The 12903-nt window shown below is 50.2% G+C and overlaps 1 protein-coding gene across 1 annotated transcript in view; it reads left to right on the top strand.

Moving 5' to 3' along the window:
- Positions 1-12903, top strand: part of MYT1L (myelin transcription factor 1 like) — a 78446-nt gene that overhangs the window by 37371 nt on the left and 28172 nt on the right. The window contains exons 7-11 of the mRNA XM_081797315.1: positions 774-1021; positions 3090-3326; positions 5501-5622; positions 5986-6048; positions 6491-6559. Coding sequence (XP_081653441.1) covers positions 774-1021; positions 3090-3326; positions 5501-5622; positions 5986-6048; positions 6491-6559 — 739 coding nt within the window. The remainder of the gene's footprint in view (positions 1-773; positions 1022-3089; positions 3327-5500; positions 5623-5985; positions 6049-6490; positions 6560-12903) is intronic.

Raw genomic sequence — 12903 nt, forward strand, 5'->3', positions numbered from 1 at the left:
CCCGTGGGCCAGAGGAGGCTTCCCAACAGCCATGAAAGCAATGTTAGCTCCCAAACACCTGTGTGCTCTGGGTGATGGAGGTGGTCACTCGTACATCCGTGAGCCCGGCTCCCTGCAAGTGTTGGCTTGCGGGATGATGTGTGACGAGCACGTGGCCATGGTGCCCCGCTTACCCGGGCTCAGCCACGCCCACGGGTGTGCGCCAGTCCTTGTCCCTGACCACGCCACTTCCTCCACGGGGCTCTTTAGTAGAATCACCGGGTAGGGCTCTTCTTGGGGAAGGGGGTGTTCCCTCGTGCATGCCCAGCTGGAGGGACGCCTCCCAAAAGCACAGGGGCCTGTGAGGCTGCGCGACTGGCACGCAGTGACCCCCAGCTGGCCTCTGAGGCCCCTCCTGGCTGGAAGGAGCCGCCAGGCTCTGGAGGGACGAGGTCTGTGGGGTCCCCGCCGCCCACTGAGCGGATGCGCAGTCACGATGGGGAGAGCCGTCCTGGGGCCCCGAGCAGGCTGGCGGTCCAGTCCGTTCCCAAGTCAGGCGGCCGAGTCCTCTTCAGGCGTGGCCCTCAAACAGATTGGGGGGTGGGCCCGCAGCCGCGGGCGGCCCCTCCAACACCCCGCTCGGCCCGGGCGGCCAGCCGCGCGCCCCGCTCCCCGCCAGGACGCGCGTGGCCTGGGGCTGGTGGGCGGGGCGCGGCGTGGGGGCGGGGCGCGGGCCGCGGGGCGGCGGCGGCGGCGCGGGGGCCCAGGTCATCGCCGTGCCCATGTCTCCCCAGCAAAGCGGTACTGCAAGAACGCCAGCCCCAGCAGCAGCAGCACCAGCAGCTACGCGCCCAGCAGCAGCAACATGAGCTGCGGGGGCGGCAGCAGCGCGAGCAGCACGTGCAGCAAGAGCAGCTTCGACTACGCGCACGACGTGGAGGCGGCGCACATGGCCGCCACGGCCATCCTCAACCTGTCCACGCGCTGCCGCGAGATGCCGCAGAACCTGTCCACCAAGCCGCAGGACCTGTGCGCCGCGCGGGTACGCCCGGGGCCGGGGGGGTGGTCCCGAGCCCCCGCGCGGGCATTCAGCGGACGCCCCCCGGGGCGCACCTGCCGCTGGGGCCGCGGGCACGGCTGTGCGGGGAGCGTCCCGCCCGGACGACGGGCTTGTAGCCAGGGCTGCTGTCAGGCCTGTGGGAGAAGACGTGGGGGGGACCCTGCTCCTTAGGATCCAGGGTCGCTTCTGTAAACAGAGCACAGCCGGTGCCCTCAGGGAGCCTCGGACGGCAGCACGGACGGCAGCGGGCGCCTGGAACCCCAAGCACGAGGGGGGCGCGTGGCCCCGCCGTCAAGCAAAGCGCAGGGCGGCCCCCAGCTCCCAGCTGGTCGCTCAGTGTCGGGGAACAAAAAGTAGAAATCCGATTTCCGCCCGACTGTCACGCCATTCTGGCCAGCTCTCGTTAGTCCAGAAACCTCAGAGGTGCTGACACGGCGTCCGGGTCTGTGGAGGCCTCTGCCTTGCTTTTCTGTGAATGGACTCGTTGCTCCCGCGGGAGCCGGACAGCGGGTCAGAGCCGGAGGGAGCTGCCCCGCTGGGGCCGCTCGGGGGTCAGGGCCGCCGGTGGGGCGCATGGCCTGTGAGCTCAGAGGGCGTGTGGGCAGCCAGACCTGGTCCCTCACCTCCTCGCCAGAAAACAGAGGGACTGCATTTCTAGAGCTGCCTGGCCATGGGCACCAGGAGCTCACAGCCTCACAACAAGCTCATTGCTTGTTCTAAGTAATTGTAATTTGTGTGAATGGAGAAAGGTCAGGCATTTTATGCTTTGCACCTGCTTTCTTTTCTATTAATATTTTTGTTCCTAGATTTTTAGAGACATGTCAGGGGCATGCAATTTCGTGGTGGTCAGGGCCGCTAAAATCCAAGGCTAGCATGGAAGAGCTTCTGTGGCAAGGGAAAAAAAGAAAGCCACCCCTTCCCATTTTTCCTTCACTTTATTAAAGCCAAGACTGAGATAATTAAGTCCAACGTGACGCAGGCTAAATGAGTGTGAGAGCTTGAAAGCAGGCGAGCTCCCTGACCGGAGGAGCTCAGGCAGAATAATGCTCTGTCGTGTCTCAGGCTAAGAGCCTGCGTGGGGCCTCCGTCCCCAGCAGCTGCCCTCTGCTGTTACATCCAGAGGAGGGAGCTGCTAGACATTTGGGGAGGCAGCAACTTTCACGCCAGCTCTGAGATCAAATTTTTGCTCGAGAAACTGTAACTCTCCGGGAACAGAAGTGGAGGGCTGTTCGCAGTATTTCCTGCTCTGTCCTCCATGTGTCCTTCCTTGCCTCCCTCCTCCTGAGAGGCAAGCTCTGAAGACTTCTTCATCTGTTTGAGAGCATCATTTAAAAAAAAACAAACAACAACAACAAAAAAAGTCACCCAGTACCGCTTTATTGTTTTAAGCCAGTAGGCTGAATTGCACGTTTGCTGAAGCACAGAGTAGTCAGACCGTACTCACTGCTTGAACTGTGATTGCACACCCCCCTCCCTTAAAACAGAAAACGCTCTTCATCACAGGATTTCGTGTGCAAAGTGAATTCTGGCTGCTTCTCCTTCACCCCGCCGTGCCTCTGCCTCGTCTGTTCCCCCCCTCTCCCCTTCTCGAAGTATCCACCTCAGTGAAACTGAAAGACGATTGTTAAGCATAAACACACATCTATCTCTGATCTCTTAAACGTTATTTGAGCTGGAATAGAGTTGAGATTAGGCACTCGTTTGATTTTCTTCTGGTGAGGCTTATTTCTAAAAGCAGGAGATGTATTTCAGAGAAAAGAAGATAAAGATGGTGGTAAATACACGGTAGATATGTGAGATGGATAGGTAAGAGACAGATGGATAGACCGATTATAGTCATCAGCAGGTGAATAGACACATGCACCTGCCATCCAGTGTTGCGGCCAGGCGCGGGCCAGCAGACATGTCCCAAAGGACCGCTTCTGCTCTCCTCGGGAGCCCATGCACGGGAGACCGCAGGAGGAATCCGCGTTTGGATTCTGCACTGGCTGAAGGCAGGGCTGCAGCTGGGGGTGGGGCTGCGTCGTTACCATGTCTTTCTGTCCAGCAGAACCCTGACATGGAGGTGGACGAGAACGGGACTCTGGACCTCAGCATGAACAAGCCACGGCCACGGGAGAGCTGCTGCCCGGTCCTGACGCCCCTGGAGCCCATGTCCCCCCAGCAGCAGGCAGTCATGGGCAGCCGGTGCTTCCAGCTGGGAGAGGACGACTGCTGGGAGCTGCCCGTGGACTACACCAAGATGAAGCCTCGCAGGGCCGACGGGGGTGACACCGCCGAGGTCCCTGTACGTCCCCTCTCGCTGCCTGCCGGCTCGGGGCATGGGGGCGGGCATCCGTGGGCTCCCTTAGTATGACCTCAGCCGATGAGGGCTGACCAGGGAGAGATTGGTCACTAACGCTGATTAGGTAAAACAAACCACAGACTCTTTTCAATGATGAATTTTATTTTCTAACAAGTGTGTTTTGTTACCAGTGATTTCTCTAAGAAAATATATAGACAGCAAGCCAGTCCGTTTTCCTGGGTGACATATTGATATGAGGCATGATTCTCCTTGCAGATAGGGAATTATGACATCTTCAGTACTTAAATGGTTAACTATGAGCTTTTAATTAGCTAGCCCCTTGAAGCTAAAGATAGTGTCTGTTCTCAGAGAAACCCAAAATATTCAGAAGAATGTACTCCAGCCCTGAAAAAAACCATTTTAGCACTATCACCTAAATCTTTGTTGAGCACAATATTACCAAACAACCAATGTCAAGAACATATTTTTGAAGTGAAGATCTCCCCTGTGATCCGAAAATAGAGCTTTCCTGTGGAAACCCTCCTAAGCTAAATGGTGTGATTAATTAATTTATGTAGAAAATATTTTGAGTGTTCCCAGACCCCAAAAATCACCTCTCAGGTTTTGATTTTCTGAACCTTAGGACACACCTTGCTAACGGATGCACAGATAACCTGAGACCAAGCCCAGATGCTCTCAGACACAGCGCAGAGCTCTGGAGCTGGATGCTGAGAGGCTGAGCATGGTTTCGGGGGCAGGCGCGTGGCGGGGCCGCTCCGGATGCTCAGGGTGCCCCCGTGCTCCACAGCTTGCCGCAAAACCACAAAACCAGCACTGAACACTGTTTGTGCTTCTTGACTTTTTTTTGTAAAAGCAAAAATCCTCTTTGGGTTTCTTTCTTAGCAAAAGCAGGTCTTTCAAAAGAGCGAAGTGGCATGTGTCGTGAGCTTTCGAAAAGTGGGGGTCACCTGTAGTTACAACGTTCACATTCAAGTTGCTAAAATAGTTAAAATATCCTCTAGGCTAAGAAAAGAAAATGAAGAAAAGGTTGTTCTTTATTGTACTGGCTTTTTCTCCTGTGTTCAATTCTGAAAATTATGACACCTTCTTTATTCACTGAAAAATGAAAATCCTTTTTGAATACAATAGGGAGACCACCATCAAAGCAATAGCTTTTTACAGAAACAAGGAAGGGCAGAAAAAGGGAACATTAGCTATTTGTAGGAATTGGCAGGAAAGGCACCTGGTTATAAGGCCATTACATGTTAAAGCCTATTATCTTTATTCTTCAAATTGATTTAAGTATCCAGGCATTGCAAAAGAATAGAATCTAAGTGGCAAGGTAAATTCCAAAGTATTCTTTTCTCTCCTATAGTGTTAAGTCATTGCTACCAAATAAGGCATGGTGGTTGAGTCTCTGATTTTATTTTAATTAAAATTAAGCTCTCATAAATCGACAGAAGTATTTTCATCATACAGACTGTCCCCCAAGTAAGAAATGCTCTCCTGCCTTCAGGAGACACATCTGCTGAGTATCACCATCTATAGGAGTTCCTTAGTTACTGCACTGGGACCCACTTAACCAGAGTAGACACTTCCTATTAAAAAAGGAAATGCTGCATAAGAATAATTGAGAGCTACAACATTAAGCTCAGACGGTCTTCCCTTGCCTTGGGCCCTAAGGCACACATGCAGAATGCTCCCCGGTGGCTGGTAAAAGCCTCATTCTAAAATGCCTCTAAGGTTCATGGTTGAGCTTTGCAGGTCAGCGTTGGGTAAGAGTATTGTAACACCAGCAGGTGCTTCCCGGACACTGAATCAGAAAGACCAACCAAGAAACGGTGTCTCTGGTTTCCAAACCAGTTGTCTGTTCCCCTTATAGGTACCCCCACAGAAATACTGACTAAGGCGCTGCCCACTGACAGGGATGAACTTAGAAGTTTAGAACAGTTGATGAGAAACTAAGGTCCACTCTGAAAAAGATGCTCTTTGAACAGCGTCCAGCTTTGCACTTTCAGAAGGGGCTTCACCAGGACAAAGATGGGGAATGATTTTAAAGGCACAGGGTGTTGGAAGAGGAGGAAAGTGCAGAGGCGGCTGGCCCTCTGGGGGCCGCGTCTGTGGTCTGTGTGGGGCGCTGTCCCCTGTGCGGCCCTGAAGCTGTGTTTTGCCTGCAGCCGGAAGACTTGGACCCATTCCAGGAGGCTCTGGAGGAGAGAAGGTACCCAGGAGAGGTGACCATCCCCAGCCCCAAGCCCAAGTACCCCCAGTGCAAGGAGAGCAAGAAGGACTTAATAACGTAAGCATACCTCGAGGTGAAACAGCTGCCCTTCCTAACCTCCCTTCCTTTGGCTTATTTTTAAAGACCGATCTGTACATGCCTTGCCGTTTGAGCATGCGACGTCCGCAGCACATAACTGTCTCGAGCTGCCGGTTCCGTGGAGCGGGGGCCCGCGTGGCTCGCTTGCTCCCAGGACGCTCTGTGTGATGGAGGCGCGTCTGCCGTATGTGGTCGTGCGTTTTGCAGCTTCCCCTCAGGGCACCTAAATCCCCTTGCAGACATTGCAGCTAAACTGGAAACAATGAAACTTTCTTGAAGTTTTTTTTTTTTTTTTTAAACATACTTACTATTTTGGCTGTTTTTGTTTTTGTTTGGTGGCAGATGTCCAACACCAAGGTGTGATGGAAGTGGTCATGTGACTGGTAATTACGCCTCACATAGAAGGTGTGACTTCATTTTTCTCATGGTGGATTCTGTCTTTTCAATTTATTGTTTTCAGCTTACCTCAACAATGCTGTCAAAGTACAAACGTCGAATTACGTGTCAACCCTCTCAGTGCTCTATGTTGACCTATAAAAGCATGCTGATGTACGTGTTGTATAGTGTCTTTTATATGCAAGGAAACTACCACGATTCGGAAAATTCCTCACCAACATTGAAACCAAAGAGTGCAAATATTTTTATGCTATTTTTCAAAAATTGTTTATTAACAGACACGTCTTCTTCAAAGAAGAGAGTTAATTATACAAAAAAAAAATTCAATATACAGCACTTGCCCCATCACTTTCTGCATTAAACTTTTTAGTTTCAGTTGTATGTTGTGTTTGTCCGGGAGCGTAAGCCGGTGGGGGCGGCACTCACCTGACTCTTCTGGCCTGTCTTACAGTCTGTCGGGCTGCCCCCTCGCCGACAGAAGCATTCGGAGCATGCTGGCCACCAGCTCGCAAGAACTCAAGTAAGATTTCATGACAATCGTTCTTCTAAAGATCTGTTCGCCTAGTAGTAACAAAATGGAGGTGTCGTGTGTAAACACAAGTGTCTTTAAGCAAACCCGCTGTGCACACAGTACCTCGGCAGCCCACACGCCCGGGTCCTCGGGACGTCAGTCACCCTTCCGGACAGTCTCTCTGCCTCTTCCCTCTCCTTTGTCTCTAGCGCTTTCATGCCATAGCCTTGCGATCCTGAATTTTCTAAAGCATCAGTAGTTTCTGTCCTCACACACATGCACACGGAAGGGAAGCCGGACAGAGGTACTCAAACTTTCAGGAAGTGATTGCAGCCTAAAAAGTAAAAAAATGTATTTTTTTTAGAAGTCAGTAGTTCGTATGACTATTTAAAATATGGGCATTTAAATAGCATTAATGACAAAAGCTCACCGCGATGACAGCTAATTCCCTAAGCATGTTGCGGTCATAGTTGCAAATACTCTAGGACAGCACTGTGTCCCGTTCACTGGCTCACTGACGGGTACAGTCAGGCACCCACCAGCACTCAGACACTCTTCCCTCCAGCCACTGGCTCTCCCGCTCTCCTGTGCCTGTAACATTTTCTATATTTTAGGCATAAATCTGATCACTTACATTTATATCACCAGACTAAGGTTTTTCTTCTTTGTATATATAGAACCACACCCAGTTCCTACACGGGTTTGGGAAGGAGTCAGAACAAGTCCTAGAAAGTGCATGAAAGCCTTCGGTGCTCTAGTCGGAGGACATATAGGGTGTGTGTCAGGGAAGAAGGGTGAGACCTGAAAGTAGTTTCACAACAGAATGAGAACCAAGAGCCCCAAATAATTATTTTTTAATTACCCGACATGTTATAAATATCATCACGTCCAACTGCTTGGCTTCCATTTCGTTTGGAAACTGCTTTATTTCCAATGTAGAAAAAGTGCTCCTTGGAGACCCTATTTGATTCCTTTCCCAAGGATTCCACCCTACATCCCATCCCACTGCAATAGACCAGGGCTGTCTCAGAGTATAGGGCTCTGTTTCACATCGTGTCATTTTTTACAGGATCCCTGTCCAAGGCCCTAGTGCCATAGATCACCTGCTCATGTTCAGTGACCTCCTGAACTAGCCCTTGCATCACAAGACTCTTGGCATTTTCTTCATGGCGTGTAAACACCCGGAGGGCATCCTCTTACTTAACGGTTTTAAAGTCTATAGAGTCATCCACGCAGTGCCTAACGGACAAATAGCGTTTAGGACCTCAAAACGGACACTTAGCAAGAACAACTCAACCCACTTTGTTAAGACATCTTTTTTCATGGCTTAAAACCATACTTCCCTCATGATCAAAACGTGATTAACTGCACTTGGAACTTGGCCAACACATCAGACCGTGGCAACTTCCCTCTGAATTTCTTGATGAGGACTACTTTGCAAAAGTTTGGCACATATCCAGTTCCAACAGGCCAGCTGTAAACAAGAAATAGCCTTTGCATGACTGGTATCTAGGACGGCTTCTCCCCGGTTAGCGTCTCAACACCCCCAGAGACCAGAGTAGTTTTCTGAGGGGTCTCGTTGTTGCTGGTTTTCATCCCTTGACTCTGGGCTTAGAAGGTTATGTTGACCCGAAGTTCCGAGCAGAGCTGCCACTTCTCCGGTTCCGGCACTCTCTTCTTCTCTCCCTTCATCTTGGAAGATGGTGCGATGGTCCTCACCATCCGCATCTTCAGAGGGAGGTGGCTGGCCTTCACATCCTCCAGGGCAGTGCTGGGGAGGGGTCCATTCTCTGCATCCTGCCTCTTCCTGGATGGGAGACCTTATCTTCAGAGAGGAATGGCCTTTTCCTAATCGGGGTTGATTGAAAAGCCATACTCATTTGTCAACTTGTCTTTGCAAACAAGTAAATCCCATTTTGATTGATCCTTTCTGAGAAATCTAAACTTGACCAATTTTCTGAAATGGTCCATTGTTATTGGCAAAGCTTCGAAACTATGGGTTCCAATTAAATGTCTGCTATAAAAAGTCTAGTATTTAAATGACTGATTTTTACTTGCTAAGTCTTTCTAAACAGAGGAAACCATAGATTACAATATTTGTTTTCCTTTAACCTCTTAATTGATGAGACCCCTCTATTCAATACCTTTAACCTGAGTCATGGAGGCCTTGTAAGTGGTTTTTCCTGCATAGGAGCATAGGTTGAGGCCATGAAGCTGAGGTACAGCTGCTTTCTCTCGAGTAATCCCACACGTGCCCTTCTCAGTAGAGTGTTCTCAAAATTTGGTCAATCCCTGCTACAGCAGACAGACAGAGTGAAATCACACTATTCACTGTAGGTGAAGAATCTCTACTTCTTCATAAAGACACACTAGACAGGGGGGCCCAATAACCTCCAAAAACAATCCTCTATTATGGAATTTTCTGGAAACATTCCTCTTGTCACATTTGACACTGAATTTCGATAGTTGGCCATTAGCGGGACATTCTTGATCATGGAAAGATGAGTTGTGCCAGATAAACTCTTGGTCTCGGATCCTCAAACCTCTTAAACTTCCTGAGATAACACTTTGCTCCGATCTTATCCAGGTCAACATATTTGGGATGTTCATAAAAAGAAGTGGGTAATTTTATGTCTAATGATGTACAATATGTAAACTGAAAATGTATTAAAATTTAATGTGTATATGAATGCCATTCAAACTCTGGAGCTACTGCCTTCCTGGCCCCTGGCCCATCTGCTGTAGACAACACGGTTCAGCGGCTCGTCCCGCGAAGCGGGACGCAGGGCAAGAAAGCCCATGCAGCGTGCAGACCCTTTCAGGTTGATGTGCCCTGTGTCACATACATGTCCCTGGAACCTTCCTCCCCCTTGCCCTGAGGATTCCCAGCCATGACATTCACTGAGACCCCAGGCCAAAAAGCTAGCGGGAGGGGGAGGGGGGAGGGGGGAGGGGATGGTGGATAGAATTGTTCAAATTAAAATGATTTTGTAGTAACTCTGCCTAGCAAGGGCTCTGACTCTGAAGGGAAGTTTCTTCTCTAAAAATGTCGTTTGCTAAGATTACCTGAAAGGACCACCCAGAAGGAGCTTGCCAGTCACCTCACATCGTTGTCATCCTCTTTTTTGAGAAACTGCATCCTCCTGCCAGGAGCTCTCCTGCTTCCAGATGCGCCATCACTGTAGACATGGGCATGATGTAGGTGCTTTAGCCATCTGAGGCTCCAATTTAAGCCAAATCAAAGCCGATTTCAATCAGAGGCAATTAGCTCTAAAAATGGGCCCCCAAATTGGCTTCCATTTATACTTTGGTTGGCCAAATTTAGATACCTCTTTATTATTCGGCTCTTTATCTTACCCAGCCGCGGTTCCTGCCACTAGTGAGCTCTGTGTGGAGAAGGAGTTGTGGAGGACTCCTCCACCTTTACTTCTTGACGTTTGAACTTGGGTGTCATCACCGCGGGGGTGGTGGGGGCCCTACGTTTTGGCTCTCTGCCCTTTAGGGAGTGTTCCTGTGGATTCTGTAGCCTCCAGGCTTCTGTCCTAGGCATTTTCACCTGAGATTTAGAGGAGTGTTAGCTACAGATACCACAAAACTTCTTTTTTTCAGCTTGGCTACATTTATTTAAATCAAAGAATTAAAATTTTGACCTTGGACCCCGCTATTACTTTGCTCTAAGAGCTGCTTGTTTCTAGAATTGGCTAGGGCTTAGTTTGCTAGGCAGCGGGAGGATTATTGACCAGGATCTCCTGGAGCCGGCTCACCCTGCCGCCTCTATTGTTCTCCGGGCAGGAAGTTCACCCACGTCTACCGCGCACCAGTTCTTACCCGTAATCCTCATTTCTATAATCTCTCGCCTTCTCGGTTTACAATAGTAAATCCACAGGCCTTGCTGAATGACAGCCGCCCTCGACTTGGGCCTGGCTCCTTTAGTGGAGGGCACGCTTATCTGGGGGAGCAGCAACCGCCGTGGGAGTCCAGCTTCTCGGGAGGGTGGTCGTCTCCCGCCTCAGAGAATGCTCCCGGGACCCCTCTTTTCCGTTCCCAAGCTCATTTTGTTCTGCAGCAGTCCCAGCTGCTGAGAACTCGGGTGTGTGAGCTGGAATACATGTGGCTGGGAAGCAGGTGCGGGAGTCACTCGGGGGTGGGGGGGTAAAGGCAGTTCACAAGGGGCCTCCGCACACACTGTCTCCTCGGAGAGAAGCGTGGGAAGGGTTAGGCCCATTTTCCGGGTGTGGACACTGAGGGATGGGTGGTTGGGCGGCTCAGTGTAGACCTACAGGCCATCAGGGGCCGAGGGCCTTCTCCACACACCACGGTACCTCCACAGATCAGTAGCGCCGTGGGCGAGCCTGGTGCTGGAGATTGGAAGGCGCGGTGTTGCCGGCAGGCAGACACACAGCAGCTCTGCCATTCTCCCAGGATGCAGTGTTTGCTCACAGCCCACCCGGGCCTGTGCTGGCGACCGGCCGGGGACCGCTAGCCCACACCCCACAACCCCCCCAGAGAACCTACCTCAGCACTTAGGGTGCAACAACCATAGAAGGTTTATGAGGTCTGCGCCACAGAGTGTTTTTGAAATACCCTAAGAAATATATTTTGTTGCACATAGATTTTTTATTTTATCATAATAACTAGGACTGATTTAAAATAAGTTAAATATAAGAAATACAGGTAAGCAGAGTAAAGCTAAACTTCTAAAATGAGAATGTTTGAGGATGACTCCAGTCAACATACAAGCACACAACACACATGGATGAACATACACACAGATGAACACAGAGACAGTTGAACATACACACACAAGGATGAACACGCACACCGATGAGCATGCACATGGATGAAAACACATGGACACACATGGATGAACATACATGCAGATAAACATACACATGGGTGAACACACATGGATAACACACGTGCATAAACACACACTGGTGAACATACACTACGTGGATGAACTACACACAGGTGAACACATGGATGAACACACACCAATGAACACATAGGGATGAACATATACACACAGATGGACACATATGTGAATGAACCCACACTGATGAACATACACCACAAGGATGAACATACACATGGATGAACCCAGGGATGAACACATATGGATGAACACACATGGGTGAACACATGGATGAACACATATGAACATACACCACAGATGGACACATATGTGAATGAACCCACACTGATGAACATGCACCACGTGGGTGAACATACACATGGATGAACACATGGGTGAATACACAGGGATGAACACACAAGCATGAACATACATGGATGAACACACACGAATTGCAGGCAAAGGAAGCTGTGCTACTCGGGTCCCGGCTCACGGAGACTCTCACGCACAGGGAAGGGTAACCAGAAAAGCCTTTGCTTCCCTCTGTCTCTGGAGCCCTGAGGGCACCACAGTGAGCATCGTGGGGTAAGCCTCACTAACCCACGTCCTCGGCTGGTGGTGGCATTAGCTCAGTCCTTGCGATGAGCCCCCTCCTCCTGGTGGTCAGCATTACACCCACATTATTAAGCGGGAATCCCAGGTGTTCGGATTTGGGCTACATTTTAGCAACTTCACCTCAGTATATCCACACACAAACCGACCAAAAACAAAACCAAAAGCAAACTTCAGCGTCTACTTCACTTTATAAAGTGATCTGTGCTTTCCAGAAGCACACGTGGGGTCCCCCGGCGGTGTGCGACCCATGGTCTGGGTGTTCTGTTCTTCGTCCGTTTGTGCCTCAGTGTGTTTCAAGTTATGGTGCAGGTTACAGAAAAATTCAGAGTCAAAAATCAGGCTTAGGTCATCAAAAGAAGGCAGCAGGTATAGATTTAAGTTTAGTAATCTAAGCACTCTGTTTTTCATGAGTAAGTTCTCTGTGCAAAATACAGTAAAGAGCGGAGTCCAGTCAGAGGGGGGCACCGTTAAACCCCGTGGGCCTCAGGGTCCTCACCCGTGAGATGGGACGTCCCAGGAGCAGGTACAGTAGACATTCAGTAAATGTTATTATTAACTAGACCGACACACACAAATCCCACAGCTCTCTTTAAAATATTGGATTTTGTGAAAAGATTAACCAGAATTCAGAGGAGAATGTACAAGTTAATTGAACATTTTCTGAATGACTTTGTATCTGTTCCTTTTTATGATGTCCTGGAAATAAGAACTTTAATTCACTCCAATGTCAGCAAGCCTCTAGCTTAGGAGGACTTCACGCGTCCAAAGGCCGAGCCAGTGAGGGGGCGTGGGGGGCCGGTCCCGCCAGTCATGCCGGTGAGGGGTTCTGGGGGGCCGGTCGTGCTGGTGATGGGGCCTGGGGGGCCGGTCGTGCGGGTGAGGG

Source organism: Leptonychotes weddellii, chromosome 10 (assembly GCF_054177405.1).
Source record: "Leptonychotes weddellii isolate Sample4059 chromosome 10, ASM5417740v2, whole genome shotgun sequence".
Taxonomy (NCBI): Eukaryota; Metazoa; Chordata; class Mammalia; order Carnivora; family Phocidae; genus Leptonychotes; species Leptonychotes weddellii.